We start from the raw sequence: 26,148 nt of genomic DNA on the forward strand, positions 1-26,148 counted from the left end.
GTACAACTTTCCAAAACTGAACCAGGAAGAAATAGGAAATCTTAACAGACCCATCACAAGCACGGAAATTGAAACTGTAATCAGAAATCTTCCAGCAAACAAAAGCCCAGGACCAGACGGCTTCACAGCTGAATTCTACCAAAAACTTAGAGAAGAGCTAACACCTATCCTCCTCAAACTCTTCCAGAAAATTGCAGAGGAAGGTAAACTTCCAAACTCATTCTATGAGGCCACCATCACCCTAATACCAAAACCTGACAAAGACGCCACAAAAAAAGAAAACTACAGGCCAATATCACTGATGAAGATAGATGCAAAAATCCTTAACAAAATTCTAGCAATCAGAATCCAACAACACATTAAAAAGATCATACACCATGACCAAGTGGGCTTTATCCCAGGGATGCAAGGATTCTTTAATATCTGCAAATCAAACAATATAATTCACCACATTAACAAATTGAAAAATAAAAACCATATGATTATCTCAATAGATGCAGAGAAGGCCTTTGACAAAATTCAACATCCATTTATGATAAAAAAAAAAAAAAACCCTCCAGAAAGTAAGAATAGAAGGAACATACCTCAACATAATAAAAGCTATATATGACAAACCCACAGCAAACATTATCCTCAATGGTGAAAAATTGAAAGCATTTCCCCTAAAGTCAGGAACAAGACAAGGGTGCCCACTTTCACTGCTACTATTCAACATAGTTCTGGAAGTTTTGGCCACAGCAATCAGAGCAGAAAAAGAAATAAAAAGAATCCAAATTGGAAAAGAAGAAGTAAAACTCTCACTGTTTGCAGATGACATGATCCTCTACATAGAAAACCCTAAAGACTCCACCAGAAAGTTACTAGTCAACACACAGAAATCCCTTGCATTCCTATACACTAATAATGAGAAAGTAGAAAAAGAAATTAAGGAAACAATTCCATTCACCATTACAACGAAAAGAATAAAATACTTAGGAATATACCTACCTAAAGAAACTAAAGACCAATATATAGAAAACTATAAAACACTGATGAAAGAAATCAAAGAGGACACTAATAGATGGAGAAATATACCATGTTCATGGATCGGAAGAATCAATATGGTGAAAATGAGTATACTACCCAAAGCAATCTACAGATTCAATGCAATCCCTATCAAGCTACCAGCGGTATTTTTCACAGGGCTAGAACAAATAATTTCACAGTTTGTATGGAAATACAAAAAACCTCCAATAGCCAAAGCAATCTTGAGAAAGAAGAATGGAACTGGAGGAATCAACGTGCCTGACTTCAGGCTCTATTACAAAGCCACAGTCATCAAGACAGTATGGTACTGGCACAAAGACAGAAATATAGATCAATGGAACAAAATAGAAAGCCCAGAGATAAATCCACACACCTATGGACACCTTATCTTCAACAAAGGAGGCAAGAATATACAATGGATTAAAGACAATCTCTTTAACAAGTGGTGCTGGGAAAACTGGTAAACCACTTGTAAAAGAATGAAACTAGATCACTTTCTAACACCGCACATGAAAATAAACTCAAAATGGATTAAAGATCTAAACATAAGACCAGAAACTATAAAACTCCTAGAGGAGAACATAGGCAAAACACTCTCCGACATAAATCACAGCAGGATCCTCTATGATCCACCTCCCAGAATTCTGGAAATAAAAGCAAAAATAAACAAATGGGATCTAATTAAAATTAAAAGCTTCTGCACAACAAAGGAAAATATAAACAAGGTGAAAAGCAGCCTTCTGAATGGGAGAAAATAATAGCAAATGAAACAACTGACAGATAACTAATCTCAAAAATATACAAGCAACTTATGCAGCTTAATTCCAGAAAAATAAACGACCCAATCAAAAAATGGGCCAAAGAACGAAATAGACATTTCTCCAAAGAAGACATACGGATGGCTAACAAACACATGAAAAGATGCTCAACATCACTCATTATTAGAGAAATGAAAATCAAAACCACAATGAGGTACCACTTCACACCAGTCAGAATGTCTGCGATCCAAAAATCTGCAAGCAATAAATGCTGGAGATGGTGTGGAGAAAAGGGAACCCTCCTACACTGTTGGTGGGAATGCAAACTAGTACAACCACTAGGGAAAACAGTGTGGAGATTCCTTAAAAAATTGCAAATAGAACTGCCATATGACCCAGCAATCCCACTGCTGGGCATACACACCGAGGAAATCAGAATTGAAAGAGACACATGTACCCCAATGTTCATCACAGCACTGTTTATAATAGCCAGGACATGGAAACAACCTAGATGTCCATCAGCAGATGAATGGATAAGAAAGCTGTGGTACATATACACAATGGAGTATTACTCAGCTGTTAAAAAGAATACATCTGAATCAGTTCTGATGAGATGGATGAAACTGGAGCTGATTATACAGAGCGAAGTAAGCCAGAAAGAAAAGCACCAATACAGTATACTAACACATATATATGGAATTTAAAAAGATGGCAATGATGACCCTGTATGCAAGACAGCAAAAAAGACACAGATGTGTATAGCAGACTTTTGGACTCAGAGGGAGAGGGAGAGGGTGGGATGATTTGGGAGAATGGCATTGAAACATGTATACTATCATGTAAGAATCGAATCACCAGTCTGTGTCCGATGCAGGATACAGCATGCTTGGGACTGGTGCACGGGGATGAACCAGAGGGATGTTGTGGGGAGGGAGGTGGGAGGGGGGTTCATGTTTGGGATCGCATGTACACCCGTGGTGGATTCATGTCAATGTATGGCAAAACCAATACAGTATTGTAAAGTAAAAGAAAGTAAAAATTAAAATTTTTAAAAAATAAAATAAATAATAAAAAATAGCCTGAGGGGGAAAAAAATAAAAATAAATAAAGACAATCTCTTTAACAAGTGGTGCTGGGAAAACTGGTAAACCACTTGTAAAACAATGAAACTAGATCACTTTCTAACACCATACACAAAAATAAACTCAAAATGGATTAAAGATCTAAACATAAGACCAGAAACTATAAAACTCCTAGAGGCGAACGTAGGCAAAACACTCTCCAACATAAATCACAGCAGAATCCTCTATGATCCACCTCCCAGAATACTGGAAATAAAAGCAAAAATAAACAAATGGGATCTAATTAAAATTAAAAGCTTCTGCACAACAAAGGAAACTATAAGCAAGGTGAAAAGACAGCCTTCTGAATGGCAGAAAATAATAGCAAATAAAGTAACTGACAAACAACTAATCTCAAAAATATACAAGCAACTCCTGCGGCTCAATTCCAGAAAAATAAATTACCCAATCAAAAAATGGCCAAAGAACTAAACAGACATTTCTCCAAAGAAGACATAAGGATGGCTAACAAACACATGGAAAGATGCTCAACATCATTCATTATCAGAGAAATGCAAATCAAAACGACAATGAGGTACCACTTCACACCAGTCAGAATGGCTGCGATCCAAAAGTCTACAAGCAATAAATGCTGGAGATGGTGTGGAGAAAAGGGAACCCTCTTACACTGTTGGTGAGAATGCAAACTAGTACAGCCACTATGGAGAACAGTGTGGAGATTCCTTTAAAAACTGGAAATAGAACTGCCTTATGACCCAGCACTCCCACTGCTTTGCATATACACCGAGGAAACCAGAATTGAAAGAGACACGTGTACCCCAGTGTTCATCACAGCACTGTCTATAATAGCCAGGACATGGAAGCAACCTAGAGGTCCATCAGCAGACGAATGGGTAAGAAAGCTGTGGTACATATACACAATGGAGTATTACTCAGCCATTAAAAAGAATACACTTGAATCAGTTGTAATGAAGTGGATGAAACTGGAGCCAATTATACAGAGTGAAGTAAGCCAGAAAGAAAAACAGCAATACAGTATACTAACACATATATATGGAATTTAGAAAGATGGTAATGATAACCCTGTATGTGAGACAGCAAAAGAGACACAGATGTATAGAACAGACTTTTGGACTCTGTGGGAGAGGGAGAGGGTGGGATGATTTGGGAGAATGGCCTTGAAACATGTATGCTATCATGTAAGAAATGAATTGCCAGTCTATGTTTGATACAGGATACAGGATGCTTGGGGCTGGTGCACTGGGATAACCCAGAGAAATGATATGAAGTGGGAGGTGGGAGAGGGGTTCAGGATTGGGAACTCATGTACACCCGTGGCGGATTCATGTCAATGTATGGCAAAACCAATACAGTATTGTAAAGTAAAATAAAGTAAAATTTAAAAAAAAAAGAAGCCTAAGCTTGTGGTAAATCATAAATAGATATTATCCATCTTAACCCTTATTTTCTATGAAAGGTTTCCTCTCTTTGCTTCTCTAAACTTCAAATACCAAATCAATAATGTGTCATTATGAGCTCTGATAAAGAAAATAAAATAATAACCTAAAACAAACAACCTCCCCCAAAAGACAAAAAAAGCTCAACTCTTTTAAATAAGTCTACAAAATTAACTGATTGATTAAATCTGTAAAAATTTATTAAAGGTTAAAAATTTGATATTGGTCTTATTTATAACTAACACAATTACCTTCTCCTCCCACCTTTACAACAATATTCCCCACATCAAAAGGTTGAACAATTATTTGCCTATAGGTACTACATTCTGAGTGTTTCTAGACTGACAAAAACAAAAAGAAAATAAGAAGTGTTGAAATTTAGTTATTTCCTAAGTTACCACTTCCATTGTTCATATTCTACCAGAGAACATCCAGGATAAGATGATTGCTAGAACCTGGCTCATGCCAAGAAACAAACTTCACATTTCTCTAAGAATTGTTGAAAATCTGAAGAAATAGGTATTAGAAAACTTACACAAAGCAAAGGTGTTTCTAATATGCTTTATCTTACTGTGTTTGATAGGATAATAGATAATATTTAGTGGGAACACACTGTGTGTCTGGCAAGATTCTAAGCACCTTACACAAATTTATTTAGTCTTCACAACAATCCTGTGAGCTAAGTATTAACATCTCATATCAACTATATAATTGGACCTTATCCATTTTAGGAGTTGAGGCCTAGCTGGACCTGCCAGGCAGGGTGCACTGACCAGCCATGAGAGGATTCCTTCACACAATGCAAAGTGATAAGCAAGTGGGACACAGGAACCACCACCTGTCTGAAACAGCTCCAGGTTTTCCCAGGACAAAATCAATCCACTTGTGTAAAGCACCAACCAAAATTCACTCTGTCTAAAATATATCCTCTGTTTGAAAATGGCACTTTATCCTGTCTCTTTAGTAGCAAAACCCTGGTCATTTCACATGTGTCAACATAATCTGCATTAAAGAGGAATATCCATGCAGAAGGTGCTTCTGTTTAGCTTTCTGTTGCAGAAGATAACACCTTGATGTTGGAAGACAATCTCCTATTATCCTTCATGAACTTTGTTGGGTGGTTCTTAAATGCACTGAGGCTCACAATGAAAAGTTTTCTTCACATACCTTATTTTTTTTCCCCTCTTACATGAAATTTTTGCCATGGTTCATTAGAATAGCCAAGAAATATAAAAGTTTCAGAATTTGTTTCAAATATGTTTTCCAAAACATAATAACTTGTAATCCACTTAGCACTTTTAAAATTCTCAACAATGTTGGTTGAATCTTAAAAAATATACATTTCCACACACTGGGTAAATTACCATTAATGATAGTAACCTTTGCAATTTCCTTGCAAACCAAGAAAAAATTAAGCTCCTATAGTAAACAGAATAATTGTAGGCTTCAGAGGGAAGGAAAGAAACACCAAAATATACCTAGTAGGTTCTACCTCTGGGCATGTTTTGAAACCTCATTAGGGAAGGACCCAAAATGTAGAGGATTGGTGTCAGCAGCCATACATTATGACAGTGTTGAGTTTCAAGAACCTTCCATCTTTGACCTATTTATTCAAGGATAGTTTATAGAAGAAGAAAGATGATTCTTCAAGCTTCTGAAAGTTTAACCAGAAAAGCATTGAAATGAATGAAATAAAATACTATTTCTCAACTGACAAACCAGGTGCTAAAGAATAAGACAGCTGCTCTGATGTCTGTATCCTAGCTGTCTGTATCCTAGCTACCAAGCATCCACAAAAAGAGCCACCTCATGAATGAGATCTACTCACTACACACAAAGCTGGTCCATAGCACCCTGATAGGCAGCTCTGAAGTGAGGAAGCAGGTAATGTGTTCCTCTGAAAGCCTTCATCTATTCTACACTGGATGGGGCTTAGCAAATGAATCCGTGCACACCATGAATCACTGTCACACTCACATAAACTCCAGGGTACTAAGTATCCTGGAAAATCCAGACACTGAGTGACATAAGCACGGCTAGGCTTGGGAGAATCCCAAAATCAAGGTCATAAGTGAAGACAGGTGCATACACCAACTCAAACTCCAGACTCAGAAAGGTCAAGAGGTGATGAAAACAGACATTCCTGCCTTGTATTTAGCTAAAGAGACTGAAATTTCTGCACATTAACTAATTTCCAGCATCAAAGGAAAGCTCTGAAGGATGATGTTAAGGAGAAAGATCTCCAAAAGAAAAACATAGTTGTATGTTTTTGTCTACAACTGCCTGCAGAAGTTAGTAACATTGGCCATACAAAATAAAATATTTTCTGATACAGTAAGACCTTTCAAGAAATATAAAGTTCACTTCTATTTAAAGTAATTTTTTCTTCTTCTCACCTGACAAGAACATAACTTATCCTTCCAGGCCCAGATCTCAGTCATCTTCTTGTCATGGATCCCAACAACTGGGACAGCTGGGAACATGCCTGGAGTGATAATATACAAAGCCAATATTTATTAACATTATTGTTAAAAAAGAATCTCTACAAAATAAATCTTCATTCCTGGTTCACCTAATATCCAGGTAATACTGCTTTCATGGTGAGTAGTATTAGCATTCTGGATGAAAGTACTGACCTATAGGCAAGAAATAAATAGACAGTGGGGACAATCATGCTCTGACGGTCAAGGTTTTGTTGTTGCTGTTATTTTTGTTCCTTGTTCTTTCTTAAAGTTAATTTTAACATAGAAACTACAGCATAATGAAGCTCATATTTTATTCCCTTGCTCTGCTGCTGCTAAGTCGCTTCAGTCATGTCCGACTCTGTGCGACCCCATAGATGGCAGCCCACTGGGCTCCCCCATTCCTGGGATTCTCTAGGCAAGAACACTGGAGTGGGTTACCATTTCCTTCTCCAATGCATGAAAGTGAAAAGTCAAAGTGAAGTCACTCAGTCATGTCTGACTCTTAGCGACCCCATGGACTGCAGCCTACCAGGCTCCTCCATCCATGGGATTTTCCAGGCAAGAGTACTGGAGTGGGGTGCCTTTGCCTTCTCCACCCTAGCTCTGCTACTGCTACTGCTAAGTCACTTCACTCGTGTCCAACTCTGTGACCCCATAGACGGCAGCCCACCAGGCACCCCCATCCTTGGGATTTTCCAGGCAAGAACACTGGAGTGGGTTGCCATTTCCCTCTCCAATGCATGAAAGTGAAAAGTCAAAGTGAAGTCGGTCAGTCGTGTCCGACCCTCAGCGACCCCATGGACTGCAGCCTACCAGGCTCCTCCATCCATGGGATTTTCTGGGCAAGAGTACTGGAGTGGGGTGGCATTGCCTTCTCCAATGCATGAAAGTGAAAAGTCAAAGTGAAGTCGCTTAGTCGTGTTCAACTCTCTAGGATTTCTCAAATTTGGAGTTATTACTCCAACACTAAGCTGTTTTATGGAATTTGAGAGTGTCTTGAAAAACATTGAGGAATTCCTTGAAGAAAAGTACATTGTAAGTTCTCTAGCTATTCACACTAGTTGTTGAGTCTTTTTTTGTTCACAACAAACAAAACTGCTTCATTAAAATAACTGCTGAAATAGATTAGGCAGTTTACATATATTGGAAGGTTACTAGTTTCTTCTCCAATTTTTCTCCACTACAATCAAAGTGACTAAAATATTAAGAATGTTGAACAGATTTTAGAAGACTTATTTTCCAGTTAAGGAATTTTTGTTTCCTTTCATCTGAGGTGTTATATTTGATTTTTTAACTGTCTGGATTGAGAGACAATATGTAAGTTCAGTTCAGTTCAGTCACTCAGTCATGTCCTACTCTCTGCGACCCCATGAATTGCAGCACACCAGGCCTCCCTGTCCATCACCAACTCCCGGAGTTCACTCAAACTCATGTCCATCGAGTCGGTGATGCTATCCAGCCATCTCATCCTCTGTCGTCCCCTTCTCCTCCTGCCCCCAATCCCTCCCAGCATCAGAGTCTTTTCCAATGAGTCAATTCTTCGCATGAGGTGGCCAAAGTATTGGAGTTTCAGCTTTAGCATCAGTCCTTCCAAAGAACACCCAGGACTGATCTCCTTTAGAATGGACTGACTGGATCTCCTTGCAGTCCAAGGGACTCTCAAGAGTCTTCTCCAACACCACACTTCAAAAGCATCAATTCTTTAGCACTCAGCTTTCTTCACAGTCCAACTCTCACATCCATACATGACCACTGGAAAAACCATAGCCTTGACTAGATGGACCTTCGTTGGTAAAGTAATGTCTCTGCTTCTGAATATGCTATCTAGGTTGGTCATAATTTTCCTTCCAAGGAGTAAGCGTCTTTTAATTTCATGGCTGCAGTCACCATCTGCAGTGAATTTGGAGCCCTCCAAAAATAGTCTGCCACTATTTCCACTGTTTCCCCATCTATTTCCCATGAAGTGAAGTGATGGGACCAGATGCCATGATCTTAGTTTTCTGAATGTTGAGCTTTAAGCCAACTTTTTCACTCTCCTCTTTCACTTTCATCAAGAGGCTCTTTAGTTCCTCTTCACTTTCTGCCATAAGGGTGGTGTCATCTGCATATCTGAGGTTACTGAAATTTCTCCCGGCAATCTTGATTCCAGCTTATGCTTCTTCCAGCCCAGCGTTTCTCATGATGTACTCTGCATATAAGTTAAATAAGCAGGGTGACAATACACAGCCTTGATATACTCCTATTCCTATTTGGAACCAGTCTGTTGTTCCATGTCCAGTTCTAACTGTTGCTTCCTGGCCTGCATATAGGTTTCTCAAGAGGCAGATCAGGTGGTCTGGTATTCCCATCTCTTCCAGAATTTTCCACAGTTTATTGTGATCCACACAGTCAAAGGCTTTGGCATAGTCAAGAAAGCAGAAATAGATGTTTTTCTGGAACTCTCTTGCTTTTTCGATGATCCAGCAGATGTTGGCAATTTGATCTCTGGTTCCTCTGCCTTTTCTAAAACCAGCTTGAACATCAGGAAGTTCATGGTTCATGTATTGCTGAAGCCTGGCTTGAAGAATTTTGAGCATTACTTTACTAGAGTGTGAGACAAATGCAACTTTGCGGTGGTTTGAGCATTCCTTGGTATTGCCTTTCTTTGGCATTGGAATGAAAACTGACCTTTTCCAGTCCTGTGGCCACTGCTGAGTTTTTCAAGTTTGCTGACATATTGAGTGCAGCACTTTCACAGCATCATCTTTCAGGATTTGAAATAGCTCAACTGGAATTCCATCACCTCCACTAGCTTTGTTCGAAGTGATGCTTTCTAAGGCTCACTTGACGTTACACTAGGTGAGTGATCACACTATTGTGATTATCTTGGTCGTGAAGATCTTTTTTGTAAACCCCCCTTTACTTGAAAATAATTAGCCATCCTTTTGCTTTTCTCTTCATGCTAAAGTGAAAGGAGCTGAGCTAATAAAGAAGGATGTAACATTTATCCCATCATTCTACTACTTCTCTGAAACAGTCTCTCCCAAGTAGGATGTGTACCAGTTAGAGACTGTAAGATGCTTCATTATTGTGTGGAAAGAAAACGTTAGAAATGTTACATGTTTCATAATATTCATAATAATAGTGTATATAACTAATGTAAGTGATAGATAAAACTGTATTGGGAGCATAAGTTCACATTTTAACTTGTTTAAAGTGGAAGGGAGTTTGGAGGTTAACGAAGGTAAAACAAACAAAAAAAAAAAACCCAGCCATTTATACTATACAAGGAAATATGTCACTAGATTTTCATGAAGGCAAATTTGTAGATGATAAAGTAAGATTCTGAATTTAAAGCCAAATTACGGATCCATTTACCTTTGTTGGGAAGCACTTGCTTTACTCAAATAAGCAAATATTTCTCACCTTCCAACTTCTAAATTGAATGTCAAATAAAAGGGACAGACCACGACAAGCTCCAAAATGTAAATTCATTTAAAGAACTAATTTATCATTTCTTTATATGCCCTCAACAATTTTACAAATATTTTAAAAATTGGCTCCAAACATAGGAAAGAATACATTAGAGATTTAATTACGTAGTGGCTTGTTTTTGCTACTGTTTAAATGACCACTGGTAAGATATGTAACAAGCAGACTTACTTTGCACTTAGTGAAATTTTTTATCAGTTGGTGTCACAGAAAGACAAATGCTGGAGCTGCAGCTCCACGCAGGCACTCAGTCAAACCAGTTTGATATGGTTTTATATTTTTAATAATCATTTCTTCTGAGCACAAAATACAAGCTATGTATGTTGAAATTATTTTGAATACAAATTGTAATGTTATAAAACTATTATCAGGTTTTTCAACATGGCATTTTTCCATGTGTAAAAGAAACTTAATTATTATAGAAGAAACTAAGTCACATCTATAAAATTGTTGTCATTGTTCAGTTGCTCAGTCATGTCTGATCCTTTGCAACCCCATGGATTGCAGCAGGCCAGGCTTCCCTGTCCTTCACTATCTCCCAGAATTTGCTAAAACTCACGTCCATTGAGTCAGTGATGTCATCCAACCATCTCATCCTCTGTCATCCCCTTTTCCTTCTGCCCTCAATATTTCCCAGCATCAGGATCTTTACCAATGAGCTGGTTCTTCATATCAGGTGGCCAAAGTATTGGAGCTTTAGAGAATACTACTACTATTACCACCAATAAAATAATGTTAACTGTAATAAAAATATTAATACAAGCTAAGATTTATGGAGGGGCTTCCTAGGTAGCACTGGTGGTAAAGAACTGCCTGCCAAAGCAGGAGACCCAAGAGACGTGGGTTCGATCCCTGGGTGGGGAAGATACCCTGGAGGAGGGCATGGCAACCTACTCCAGTATTCTTGCCTGGAGAATCTCATGGACAGAGGAGCCTGGTGGGCTGCAGTGCATATGGTCGCAAAGAGTTGAACACAACTGAAGTGACTTGGCATGCATGCACACGAGACTAATTGAGTGCTCATTACATTCCAGGCTCCATTTTATGCACTTTACTCAGTTATGTGATAACTGAGCGGTCCTGAACCCAAACTGCCCATCATGCCTGTTAGAAGCACCAAGGGAGGGTAATTTAAAAAAATGCCCAGATTCCACCACCAGAGAAGTCTCTGACTCACATTGTCCAGGTGCTAACCCTATTAGTGGTTCTAACATGCAGCCAGAATTGAAAACAAATGCTTTAACACAATCCTGACAACAGTCCTGGGAGGAAGGGGTAATTATCTTTATTTTACAAGGAGGACAATGAGACACACAGTTCACAAGCAGCAGAACTGGGATCTGAACTCAGGCCAGCAGACTCCAAAACTGAAGCTCTTTACCACTAAGCTCCCTGGTGGCTCAGATGGTAAAGCATCTGCCAGCAATGTGGGAGACCCAGGTTCGATCCCTGGGTTGGGAAGATCCCCTAGAGAAGGAAATGGCAACCCACTCCAGTATTCTTTCCTGGAAAATGCCATGGATGGAGGAGCCTGGTGGGCTACAGTCCATGGGATCACAAAGAGTCGGACATGACTGAGCAACTTCACCACTAAGCTCTACTACCCCTTCAAAGACCGGGAACCACTGAGGACTTAGGGGATGGTTTTATTCATGTGGTATGCATAAGAGATCATTCCTGTAATTTCTGAGCACTTAGGTTTTTTTTTGAAAAAGCTTTTGCATAACTCTAGCTGAAAAAATAAACCAGATTTTGATCATGGAATTACTCTGGTTTGCAAGTGACAGGGAAGCTGACCAAACCCTAGCCAGTGCTGAAATCAGTGATTTCACTGTTTACTGCTAAAAGTGACCTCCCCCAGATGGCTGACTAGTGCTGAGGTTTGGCCTGCATTTCTTCACCACTCTATTTACCAGGAAAGTTCATATAAATAATGCAGGCAGAGACATCAAACAGGGAAAGTTCCTCTTCAATTGCTATTTCTCCTCCAAGGAAAATAGGCTTGAAAGTTCAAAAGCTACTCGACAGCACTTTTCCTTATTGCTCTCCTTTTGTAGTGTAGCCCAAACAGAAGCTAACAGAATACTCAGTGATTTAAAAAACAAAAACAAAAAAAAAGAAGCAATAGCAGCAGGAGGCATGGGGGAGGGGAGAAATGAAAAGAAAACCCATGTCTGTCTTACCACTTGGTTTATCAGGCTCATAGTCACATTCAAGACAACATGGCATAAAGTTACCTGAATCAGACCACAAAGGATTCTTCCTCCTGAGTCAGGCTGGCCACAGGTGGTCTGTCTCAATGCCAAGGGTGAGGAATAAGGCAAGTAGAATTTAATTAGAGGAAAAATAGATGATGGCACCATATCTATTTAGAGAGGAGAAATAATATCCTCTGAAATGCATGGGCATAGGGTGCGACCAGGGCAGTTATTGGCTAACATAAGACACGGAGTGTCAAGTAGAGGCTTTAAACCTTTGACTTGAAAGGAATGAGGGAGCAAAGAGTCAGAGTCACAAAGTGGCATCCAGGCATTCCACCCTCCATGGGGTCTGGGCCATGTCACTGCAGTGTTCAAATAAGGCATCTTGTGACATGATTTGATCTAAGAGATTTAGCCAAGATATGGAGCCAAGAGGATATTTGTTAAGCACAATCTGCCAGCCTCTGTGGTTAAGTGCATTTCCCATATTATCCCATGGGATCCACACAACAATTCTGAAAGGGGGTATTATTATTTTTCAGCAATATTTCACTATGTAGTTGTGGTTTAGTTGTTAAGTCGATTCTGACTGTTGGGATCCCATGGACTGCAGCCCACAGGCTCCTCTGTCCATGGGATTTTTCAGGCAAGAATACTGCAATGGGTTGCCATTTCCTTCTCCAGGGGATCTTCCAGACCCAGGAATCAAACTCCAGTCACCTGTGCTGCAGGCAGCCTCCTGCATTGCAGATGGATCCTTTACTTGACTGAGCCACCAGGGAATTACAATATATTCCACTATAGCTCCAGTATTAACTAGGTAGCATAGATTTGAAATGAGGTTTGTTCGCCTCTAAAACCTCGGTTCCTTCAATTTTGTGACACAGTCCTAACTCATTGTCTCTATCCTGGGCTTCAGGCTTATTTCTTCAACCAGCCCCAGTGAAGGCACTTTTGAGCCACCAGCAGGCACTAGTGAGAAGTGCGAGGTGTAGGTTCCCTTGTTAGCAGCGAGTTCCTTGAGACTCTAAAGCCCTGTACAGAAGTTCATTTGCATCTTATTTTTTCCTCTCTCAGTTCCTGCTTCTTGACTGGTTCCCACTCTCTCTTTGCATCCCATGCAGATGCCTGGCTGTGGTCACTTGCCAATTACTCTCTCCCAACCCAAGAGGGTCCAGGCCACTCGACAAAAACTGTGCTCAAAAGCTCTGCCTCCAACAGCCGAGTCACCGGCTCATGGGGTTATTTTTGCTTTTCGTCTTTTTTTTTTTTGGCTGCACTGCACAACGTGTGGAATTTTAGTTCCCCAATGAGACTTGGGATGGAACCTGAGCCTGCAGCCTCTGCAGTAGAAGCTTAGAGAATAACCACTGGACCTCCAGGAAAGTCTCTGTCATTCCTTTTTTGCTTTTATTGTTTAGGACTTGCATTATCAAGTCAGGGATACTCATTCATTCAGCAAGAATTTGCTGAGTATAAACTATGACAGTGGATATGTTCCAGGTGCTGGGGACCCAGAGATAATTAGAACTCAGTCCTTCCTTCCAATACCCTAGGTTCTGCTCACCCATTCCAGTGAGTGCTGCCTGGTGACAGAGCCTTGACCTCCTCATCCCCGTAATTTCCTTTACAGCCAGGACAGAAGCCAGGACAGGAGCCCAATGTCAGCCGTTCGGCTCAGAACTCTTCCCTTTACTCCCATTATTTTGTGCTAATTTCCAGAGGCTTCTCTTTCTCTCCTGGAAAATTTACTGTTTCCCTCGATCTACCTCTTCTAGGGAGCCAGCCCTCTTCTCAAAAGGGTAAAGTGACGAGAAAGGAATATCAGGGCAGTTTATGCCCTTTAGTGAAAGGAAATGACTGCCCTATTTGAGCAACAGGTTGGAGAGCCACCAAAGATTAAAATAAATTCTTACTCAGGATTGCTAGTTTGCATTCAGTAGAATTCCCACTTCCTCTTGATTAAGAGCCCATTTAATATGAGAGGGGTTGTGGCATATTATCATTTCTTAGCAGTTCCCAAAGTTACAATGCACCTGTTACTAAAACTGGCGCTGCATCAGAGCTTCAGAAACAGCTGTGGGGGAGAATGCAAGGAGGTTTAATCTGAAATTTAGCTTAACTTTCACAATGAAGGAATCACATGTGTCCCCAGTACCCTCCTCATTTTTCACTGGTTTTTAGCAACCTCTTAGTTCCTACACAAAGTTATTCAAAGGATGTTTTTTTCTTTATGGCTTAGAGACAGTTTCAAAATTTTTAAAAAGTCATCTGTTTCCCCAGTTTCCCATATAAAGCTGGTCAACTAAGTATTTAATCACTCATCACATCAGAATCAAGACAGAGGTTTATGTTCAACTAGTTAAAAATGAGACCTATTCACTCATACACAGAAGAATAGTTTGAATTATTATAGTTAGTCCTAACAGCCAATAGGATGTTACAGGCCTAACAGCCAATAAGGAAATAAACATGCATTGAAAACAAAAAGGAAGCAAATATACACATCCAAAGACAAATTGGAAACAAGTGCTAAGTATACAAGATGGAACGAAAGAAGGGTTTCTGGGAAGATGTGAACTCCTTTTGATTAGATTACTTACCTGCACAAGTAGAATTCCCATTTCCAGAGGGAGAGCCTTCAGGACAGTTCCAGTGCGGCAGGGCTGAGAGGCTAACAAAACTAAAGTTGAAAACACCAGCAACACAATGACAAGGAAATGCAGCATGATGTTGATGGGCTTGAACTCTCAATAGAAAATCAGCTGACTTTGCTCGAGAAAACCCCGGGCAAGGTAGGTATGTCTGACTCTCAGTGTGTCCACTCAGGTTGGCCTGCAGCTCTGGGGTATCTTTTCCTCTGTTGCTCTGCTGTTGCCTTTTGGCTCCTCCTTCAACTCAAGACAGCATCCAAATGCAGCCTGAGGGGAAAGATTACTTTGAGTTTTGGGGAAGCTGTAAGAAATATCTGACAGCCTTATGACAGATTTCACAGAGTTGAACAGCCATGCACTGGAGGCCTGCTGCTGTCCTCACTGTGACAAGGCAGAGTTGCAGGGCCAAGGGGAGAAAAAGGAAACTAGGGAAGAATTGGTGGAAAGTTCCAACCACGACCCTTGAGGAAATAAGGACATACAATTCCTTCCCAAACATGGTTTCTCATTTTGAAAAGTATGACTCCTCTTTCCTTTTTAAAGCCTCTTTGGCTCCACCCCTCTCCTTTAGTCACACTTGAGTGAGCCTCTCCAAATAATTCCATGCTCCAGGAAAGTGGGTACCACTGCCAAAGAGACAGCTGACTGTTCACCATGAGCATTCAGGACAAAACCAGGTGAAGAGCCATGACGGGTGCTGTGGAGTTGCTTCTGGTGTCTTGGAGGTACCTGCTTTGTTTTAAACATCTGGCAGAATGGAGACAACGTTAAATCACATCGTATAAATTAGCGGTGAACAGCACTGCCGATAATGCAGACTTAGAGCAATTGATCATTCATCTGAGCAATACTAAAGAAAACTGACCTTCAGTTCATTATGTGAGTGAATGTCAACACCAGTGCACATTACTGGAGCTTTTTCTTTCTCCCTCCCGTATATTTTATAGCGGAATTTGAAAGAGTATTCTTTCCAAATCAAAGGGAAATCCCTAATGCCAGATGAAGAGTTACAGTATGCACAGTCACCCTTTCTTGCAGCAGGACCATAATAAAACACTGTGAGGGGCCAGGAGCGGAGGGAAAGGAGGGGACTGTTATCATAGAGCAGTGTTGGAAAAAAACAAGCTAATAGCACTGTTCTGCTGGAAGTTTTACTTTTGTTACCTTATGGTAGACAGAGAGGAGGATCCAGCCTCTCCAACCCAGCACAGTACATTCTTTTCCTTTCTCAGGTGGCACAAGCTGCAGACATTCAATAACTTCTAACAGTTGGGCCCTCTTTAATTTCAGGTCCCTGTTCTCACACAATCCAGTGGATATGCCCTATTCAGTAGCTAGCAAGCAGTAAGGCAAATCTTGCTACCTGGGAATAAAAACTTGAATAGTCTTAATCTCTTTCTTTTTAAAGAGTGGCATTTTGTTTCACAAATCCTGCTCACAGTGCCAGTTTATATTTTGCCAAAATTTTTATTTTGTTTTAGGTTCAAAGGATTCGTTAACAAAAGAAATCACTTGTTACACACAAATATACAATTTCAATATATAATAGAGGATTATTAGACTTAATTTCAATACACAGTCATTAAAAGAGAAATAGAAACAATAAAGAAAAGTAACAGCACATACATCACCAAATTGGGATGACGAACATCCAGACTTAGACAGCACTGGGAAGTCTCATTAACAGCAATCTGGAGTTCCAATTGGGAAAGGGTCCCAGGGTGCATCCACCCCATGGGTGAGACTTCAAATTGTAGGTTCAGGGACTCCCCATTTATAATCCCAAGCTGCAATCTGATATCGTTATCAGTTTGCATACAAAAATGCAGCTCTGTTTTTTTTTTTTTAACTTTTATAATGCCATATGGAGAAGGCAATGGCAACCCACTCCAGTACTCTTGCCTGGAAAATCCCATGGATGGAGGAGCCTGGTAGGCTGCAGTCCATGGGGTCGCTAAGAGTCAGGCATGACTGAGCGACTTCACTTTCACTTTTCACTTTCATGCATTGGAGAAGGAAATGGCAACCCACTCCAGAGTTCTTGCCTGGAGAATCCCAGGGACGGCGGAGCCTGGTGGGCTGCCATCTGTGGGGTCGCACAGAGTTGGACACGACTGAAGCAACTTAGCAGCAGCAGCATAATGCCATATATTTCACCTTGTGAATCATAAAACTTCTGAGTTCCCAGGGGTTGGCCAGACCCTCAGGGGCTCAAGAATTCCAAGATCCACTCCCTTGCTTATTATCTAAAGTGCCACCTGACTTGCTATGCATGTAGGCAGGCACGGAATCCAGGCAATGTCCAGGCAGGTCCAAGGCAGGTCCAAGAGTTCTGCTCTCCTGCCTCTGAAGCCTGAACAAGACTTCCTCCATTTTAATTTCCCTAACAGCTGGCCTTAGGATTATTTAAGCTACATAACATAGGAATAAGGCAAAATAAAATGGGCAGTCTTCTTAATTCTGTAAGTCAAATAACAATTCCAGATAGTCAAAAGAAATAAAGTGATCAAAGAAACAAGAAATGAATTATACAATGCAGAAAAAAGTTTTTAAGCAGTAGGGGATTTAGTAAAGAAAAATTCCTGACATAAATCACAGCAGGATCCTCTATGACCCACCACCCAGAATATTGGAAATAAAAGCAAAAATAAACAAACAGGACCTAATTAAACTCAAAAGCTTCTGCACAACAAAGAAAACTATAAGCAAGGTGAAAAGACAGCCTTCAGAATGGGAGAAAATAATAGCAAATAAAGTAACTGACAAACAACTAATCTCAAAAATATACAAGCAACTCCTGCAGCTTAATTCCAGAAAAATAAACGACCCAATCAAAAAATGGGCCAAAGAACGAAATAGACATTTCTCCAAAGAAGACATACGGATGGCTAACAAACACATGAAAAGATGCTCAACATCAGTCATTATCAGTGAAATCCAAATCAAGACCACAATGAGGTACCATTTTACGCCAGTCAGAATGGCTGCAATCCAAAAGTGTACAAGCAATAAATGCTGGAGACGGTGTGGAGAAAAGGGAACCCTCTTACACTGTTGGTGAGAATGCAAACTAGTACAACCACTATGGAGAACAGTGCGGAGATTCCTTAAAAAACTGGAAATAGAACTGCCTTATGACCCAGCAATCCCACTGCTGGGCATACACACCGAGGAAACCAGAATTGAAAGAGACACATGTACCCCAATGTTCATCGCAGCACTGTTTATAATAGCCAGGAAATGGAAGCAACTTAGATGTCCATCAGCAGACAAATGAATAAGAAAGCTGTGGTACATATACACAATGGAGTATTACTCAGCCATTAAAAAGAATTCATTTGAATCGGTTCTAATGAGGTGGATGAAACTGGAGCCTGTTATACAGAGTGAAGTAAGCCAGAAAGAAAAACAGCAATACAGTATACTAACACATATATATGGAATTTAGAAAGATGGTAATGATAACCCTGTATGTGAGACAGCAAAAGAGACACAGATGTATAGAACAGACTTTTGGACTCTGTGGGAGAGGGAGAGGGTAGGATGATTTGGGAGAATGGCACTGAAGCATGTATAATATCATATATGAAATGAATCACCAGTCCAGGTTTGATGCATGACACTGGATGCTTGGGGCTGGTGCACTGGGACGACCCAGAGGGATGGTACAGGGAGGGAGGAGGGAGGGGTGTTCGGGATGGGGAACTCGTGTATGCCTGTGGCGGATTCGTGTTGGTGTATGGCAGAACTAATACAGTATTGTGGAGTAATTAACCTCCAATTAAAATAAATAAATTTATATTAAAAAAGGAAAAAATCCCACCATGAATGAGAACTACGCTTTTGTACATCAACTTCTACATCCGTTAACTTATTGGCAGCAATGGTAGTAACAACAGAATGTTCTATCAAGGTACGATTATGTTTATCTATGAAATTTCATAACTCTTTGGTTCCTTGCAAAATCTTACATAACACTTCTAAGAAGAAGCTAATATTAGGAACAGACAAAGTAAGGAATAATATTTGGCCCCATAATACCTAATTTCTCATGGGGGAAAGTAATAAGTGGTCCCCCTCCAATATAAATGATCAACATATGTTAGATATGTGTTTGTGCAGCGTTGGTGGTATGGTGGTGAGCATAGCTGCCTTCCAAGCAGTTGACTCTGGTTCGTTTCCTGGCCAAAGCAATGGGCCAATCTTTGGGCTTCCCTGATAGCTCAGTTGGTAAAGAATCCACCTGCAGTGCAGGAGACCCCAGTTTGATTCCTGCATCAGGAAGATCTGCTGGAGAAGGAATAGGCTACCCACTCCAGTATTCTTGGGCTTCCCTTGTGGCTCAGCTGGTAAAGAATCTGCCTGCAATGTGGGAGACCTGCATTCGATCCGTGGGTTGGGAAGATCCCCTGGAGAAGGGAAAGGCTACCCACTCCAGTATTCTGGCCTGGAGAATTCCATGGACTGTATAGTTCATGGGGTCGCAAAGAGTCAGACACGACTGAGCAACTTTAAAAAAAAGATGTGCTGGACATCTGGAAAAAGGAGTTACTAATTGATATATAGAAGTTGTGTTTACATCATCAGTTACAATACATACTAATTAAGGGGCTATTTTAAAAAATTCTTACAGGATTTAGGGAAGATAGTTCATTCACAATGGTTGGTTGGTTCCCCTAAAGGCAAGAAGTTGGTCCACATAGCAGTTCCTCAGTAGTCTTGTCACAGCCTATCAATAGGTGGGTACAACGATTAAAGTCAATCAGCACATAATATTTGTGTTCAGGGCTTGAGCTATATCTTTATCAGCACTGTGTAATCTAGCAAACAGACAAATTTTGCCCATAGAAAGTCTGAGTTAAGAAAGGACAGACCTTGTCTGCTAGGAATGCAAAATTATCCTGAGCCTAGGTCTGGCTCATGTTTCAAAGACTTAGAATTGGACACAACTTAGTGACTAAACAACAACACAACAACAACTCTTGTGACAGATTATTCTTGGAAGCCTGACTGTAATACGGATTGCCACTCACACCTCAGCCTTCAAGGATATGCTACAAGTAAAAGAAAACTATGAAGAAACCTATTTGGGACACTTCTCTTCATATTTTACTTTTAACTGTAGCATATCCCTGAAGATTGAGGTGTGAATGACAATCCGTATTATAGTCAGGCTTCCAAGAATAATCTGTTCACAAGAGTTGTTGTTGTGTTGTCGTTGTATAGTCACCAAGTCATAGCCAACTCGAAGTCTTTGACTCTTTGCGACCACATGGACTATATAGCCTGCCAGGCTCCTATCTCCTTGGGATTTCCCAGGCAAGAATACTGGAGTGGATTGCCATTTCCTTCTCTAAGGGGTCTTCCTGACCCAGGGATCAAACCTGAAGCTCTTGTGTCCCTTGCTTGACAGGCAGATTCTTTACTGCTGTGCCATCTGCAAAGCCCCATTCTTTACCCATAGGGGAAGCCAAGTGGCCAATCCATTGGCTACTCACCAAAAATCTGTGTATATGTATCAGTCAAATTTTCTTCTTCTAAAGCCTACTGTTGACAGGGTTTCCCAGGTGGCACTAGTGGTAAAGAACCTGCCTGCCAATGCAGGAGATGTGAGACATGGGTTCAGTTCTCAGGTAGGGAAGATCTCCTGGAGAAAGGCATCGCAACCCACTCCAGTATTCTTGTCTGGAGGATCCCATGGACAGAGGAGCCTGGCAGACTACAATCCATACAGTCGCACAGAGTTGGACATGACTGAAGTGACTTAGCACACATGCTTGCATATACTATTGACACTTTTGGATTGTGGTGTTGAAGAAGACTCTTGGGAGTCCCTTGGATGGCAAGGAGGTCAAACCAGTCAATTCCAAAGGAAATCAACCCTGAATATTCACTGGAAGGACTGATGTTGAAGCTGAAGATCCAATACTTTGATCAACTGATGTGAAGAGCCAACTCATTGGAAAAGACCTTGATGCTAGGAAAGATTGAGGGCAGAAGGAGAAGAGGGCCAAAGAGGATGAGATGGCTAGATGGCATCATTGACTCAGTGGACATGAGTCTGAGCAAATTCAAGGAGATAGTGAAGTGCAGGGAAGCCTGGCCTGCTGCAGTTCATGGGTTTGAAAAGAATCAGGCACTCCTGCTGCTGCTGCTAAGTCACTTCAGTCATTTCCGATTCTGTGCAACCCCATAGACGGCAGCCCACCAGGCTCCCCAGACCCTGGGATTCTCCAGGCAAGAACACTGGAGTGGGTTGCCATTTCCTTCTCCAATGCATGAAAGTGAAAAGCAAAAGTGAAGTCACCCAGTTGTGTCCAACTCTTCGCAACTCCATGGACTGCAGCCCATCAGGCTCCTCCATCCATGGGATTTTCCAGGCAAGAGTACTGGAGTGGGGTGCCAGAATCAGACACTAGTTAGCAACTGAACAACAACAGCATACTGTGAATAATTCAACAAATTGACTACTCTTGGTATACTTCTTTCCAGCTTCTGGAAACTTCGTATTCCAGAAATCCAAGGACATTCTTTTGTCTTATTTTTTCCCTAAACTCTAATTAGCGCATAGTTCATTGATAGATACATGTAATTTTATAATCCCTGGGTATAGCTCATGGGGTGGTGGTGGTTTAGTCTCTAAGTTGTATCCTACTCTTGCGACCCCACGAACTGCAGCCTGCCAGGCTTCTCTGACTATGGCATTTCCCAGGCAAGAATATTGGAGTGGGTAGCTTTTTCCTTCTCCAGGGGATCTTGCCAACCCAGGGATAGAACCTGGGTCTCCTGAACTGCAGGTGGATTCTTTACCAACTGAGTCACCAGGGAAGCTAATCTCTATCCAAGGATAGATTACTGAGATGAGCTTTAGAATAATTTAATTAAACTTTTTAGTAATCAAATGTAATAGAAAGGAACTATCTGGGAAGTGAGTCTTCCCAATATAGATCTCAACTAACAAAACTAAATTTACTATTCAGTGAAACAGAAATTTTTTGTGAGGACATTAACCCTGCAGCCAGGGAAGGCTTTATCCCATCAAATAAAAAATGAGGTTTGTCAGGGAATCAGGAAAAACCAAGCAGTCTTAGATTTCCTATAGCCCTGGCTGCTTGATTTACAGCTATTGTTTACCCATTTTAAATTCCTTGATTTAGTAGTAGACTCTTGCCATGTCCTAAGGGCATCAGGATAGCAAAAGTCTGATGATGAAGGTTAATTTTTTGTAGACACACAAGTTGCTTTATCTATGTGTGTCACAAACTTCACAGATCATTGTGAAATAATATTTACTTACCAAAAGATTTTAAAAACAAATATAAATCACTTAAAGGCAAAGAAATTCATATATTCTGTTATCAAAAGTCACATGATAAGAAAACGTTTTTTCTCTTAACAGAGAGAGAAAACCAAATCCAGTGCAATACCAGTTTACTGTTAATATCAAAATTTGCTTATCTAGTTAGTTTTTTTGTTTTTTTAGAGGTTCTACCATTGTTTATGGAGAAGGAAATGGCAACCGACTCCAGTGTTCCTGCCTGGAGAATCTCAGGGACGGCGTAGCCTGGTGGGTTGCCGTCTATGGGGTCGCACAGAGTCTGACACAACTGAAGCGACTTAGCAGCAGCAGCAGCAGCATTACTATAACTTACAAAATAACAACTGACATTTATTGAGGGCTTTGTGTGTCAGGCACTGCATTCAATGCTCTGCATATATTTTCTTGATTTAAATTGTGGCTCAGAGATTAAAGCGTTGGCCTCCAATGCGGGAGACGCGGGTTCAATCCCTGGGTTGGGAAGATCCCCTGGAGAAGGAAATGGCAACCCACTCCAGTATTCTTGCCTGGAGAATCCCATGAATGGAGGAAGCCTGGTAGGCCACAGTCCACAGGGTCGCAAAGAGTCGGACACGACTGAGAGACTTCACTTTCACTTTACCATTGTTTATTATAAATTTTTTCCATATTAAAATATTTCTTCACCAACTATACATGTATTCACACACATATGCACACACATTCTAAATTCTAATAACATATTTGAAAATCACTTTTTATTTTACAAAGAGCTTTTCCACTCATGATATTACTCTATCTCCACAAGAATTTATGATCAGACAAGATTAATATGTGTTGGGTGATGTATCTAGTTAGTTTTAGTTTAATCTTAAGAAATCCTTTCTATAAATCTTGAAGAGGTAGTATTTTTGCAGAGGCATCAGAGTGAAACCCATAGCTCTCTATATGACAAAAAAGGATTTAAAAGGCATGTTTAAAATCTGATTACAGGGGTTTCCCTGGTGGCTCAGTACTAAAGAATCCACCCACCAATGCAGGAGACTCAGAGTTCAATCCCTCATCCAGGAAGATCTCACTTGCCTTAGAGCAATTTAGAGCAAGCCCGTGGGCTGCAACTATTGAGCCTGTGCTCTAGAGCCTGGGAAGCCCAACAATTGAGCCCATGTGCCACAACTACTGAAGCTCAGTGCCCTTGATCCTACGCTCCACAACAAAAGAAACCACTGCAATAAGAAGCCTGTGCAATGCAATGAAGAGTAGCCCCTGCTCACTCCAACTGGAGAAAAGCCCAAGCAGCAACAACGACCCAGTACAGCCAAAAATAAATAAATTCTTAAAATTATTTTTTTTAAAGTCTGATTACAATGCAATTGACAAAGTAACTTGGTTACTGCTGTGACATGTAGCATTTTAAGATAGCAATTAGAATTATGACGGGATAATGTTTTACCAGGACATGTGAGATCTTTATGAAATCTATATAATTTCTAGAATACCTACATTAATAACATATTCCATACAATATAACCTGAGAAGATTTATTGCTCATTTGACAATTTGTTACTATTCAGTCACTAAGATCATGTCCAACTCTTCTCAATTCCATGAACTGAAACACAGCAGACTCCTCTGTCCTTTACCATCTTCCCAAGATTGCTCAAATTCGTGTCCATTGAATCAGTGATACTACCCAACCATCTCATCCTCTTTGGCTCCCTTCTCATTCTGCCTTCTGTCTTCCCCAGCACTGGGGTCTTTTCCAATGAGTCAGCTCTTCACATCAGTTGGCCAAAATATTGGAGTTTCAGCTTCAACATCAGTCTTTCCAGTGATTTCCAATATTCAGGGCTGATTTCCTTTAGAATTGACTGAGTTGATCTCCTTGCAGTTCAAGGGACTCTCAAGAGTCTTCCCCAGCACCACAGTTTGAAAGCACCAGTTCTTTGACACTCAGCTGTCTTTATGGTCTAACTCTCACATATGTATATGACTACTGGAAAGACCATAGCTTTGGCTATAAGCACCTTTGTTGGTAGAGTAATGTGTCTGCTTTTTAATACACTGTCTAGGTCCGTCATTGCTTTCCTTCCAAGGAGCGTTTTACAATGTTTCCCACGAACCTAACTAGTTTAATCTCTCTCTTTGGGATGTCCTACAGGCTCTTTGAGGGCTTTGCTGTTGGCTCAAATGGTGAAGAATCTGCTGCAATGCGGGAGACCTGGGTTCAATCTCTGAGTCAGGAAGGTCCCTTGGAGAAAGGAATGGCAACTCACTCCAGTATTCTTGCCTGGAGAATTCCATGGGTAGAGGAGCCTGGCTAGCTACAGTTCATGGGGAAAGAATCAGACATGACTGAGCAACTAACACACACACACACACACACACACACACACACACACACAGGCTTTTTGAAGCATCCCAAAGTTAGCTAGAGGTCAAAAGGGCTTCATTAGAATTTGATTTAAGCTATGTCAATAAATATCAAAGGGTTCTTGTCTCTGCACTTCCAAGATGACCAAGAAAAGAAGGAACAATGGTGCACTGAGTTGTGCCATTCACAGCAAGGGAGTCAGTAATCACTCTCCAGAAGCCTGGGAAAACAGGACACCTCCACCCCAATTTAGACCTGCGGGTGCTGCTCTACGTCCTCCACCAAGTCCTCCACCAAAGCCCATCTAAGAATCCAAGTCCTTAAAGACTGAAGAAATACTGGTTTTCTGAAAAGACAATAAAATGAAAATTATACTTTAAAAATATATCAAAAGGGTTTAGAACACTCAAGATCAAAGGTCACAATTTGTTATCATTATCAGTTTGTATGCAAAAATGCAGCTCTGATTTTATCTTAACCTTTTTACAATGCTGTTTGTTTCACCTTGTGAGTCAGAAGACTTCTTAGACCCCAGGGATTGGCCTGACCTTCAGGGTTCAGTGCTTCCAAGACCCACTCCCTCTCTTATCTGAGGTATCACCTGACTTGCTGTGCATGCAGGCAGATGTCCAGGCAGGTCCTGCTCTCCTGCATCTGAATCCTGAATGAGACTTCCTCCATTTTAACTTCCCAAGAAGCACAAAATCTGGGAAGCATTGGGAATCCAGCATTGCTAAATGCTGTTCCTTCTCAAACAAATTTGGCTATCTTTTCACAGATCAGTGATAGAAAATAAAAGCTCCAAGTTTCCTGGATCACTTTCTACTTGGAACAACAGCAGTTATTTCTTAAGGAGCAAACCCAGGACCCAGAAATATCTGGCTCAAACAAATCATCTACAACAGACTTGATGAACAATGGAAATTTCTGCCAATTTGCTTCAAGCTGTAAAACAAGCTTTCATTTAAGTTGCCCAGAGGTAGTGTTCCAAGTGCTACTCGAAACATAGATGAAGCAATAGTCAGAAAAATAACAGTCACAGTTGTGAACACCCCTTATAGAGAATGGGAACGACTCCAAGTCTTTCTGCTGCTGCTGCTGCTGCTGCTGCTAAGTCGCTTCAGTCGTGTCCAACTCTGTGCGACCCAATGGACGGCAGCCCACCAGCCTCCCTCATCCCTCGGATTCTCCAGGCAAGAACACTGGAGTGGGTTGCCATTTCCTTCTCCAATGCATTAAAGTGAAAAGTGAAAGTGAAGTTGCTCAGTTGCGTCCGACTCTTTGTGACCCCATGGACCACAGCCCCCCAGGCGCCTCTGTCCATGGGATTTTCCAGGCAAGAGTACTGGAGTGGGGTGCCATT

General features: G+C 40.8%; 1 protein-coding gene across 1 annotated transcript in view; it reads right to left on the reverse strand.

Moving 5' to 3' along the window:
• EGF (epidermal growth factor) overlaps nucleotides 1-26,148 on the reverse strand; it is a 125,800-nt gene that overhangs the window by 75,389 nt on the left and 24,263 nt on the right. Inside the window, 2 exon segments of the mRNA XM_052642306.1 lie at nucleotides 15,064-15,143; nucleotides 15,692-15,861. Coding sequence (XP_052498266.1) covers nucleotides 15,064-15,143; nucleotides 15,692-15,861 — 250 coding nt within the window.

The sequence above is a fragment of the Budorcas taxicolor genome, chromosome 6 (assembly GCF_023091745.1).
Source record: "Budorcas taxicolor isolate Tak-1 chromosome 6, Takin1.1, whole genome shotgun sequence".
In the NCBI taxonomy this organism is placed as follows: Eukaryota; Metazoa; Chordata; class Mammalia; order Artiodactyla; family Bovidae; genus Budorcas; species Budorcas taxicolor.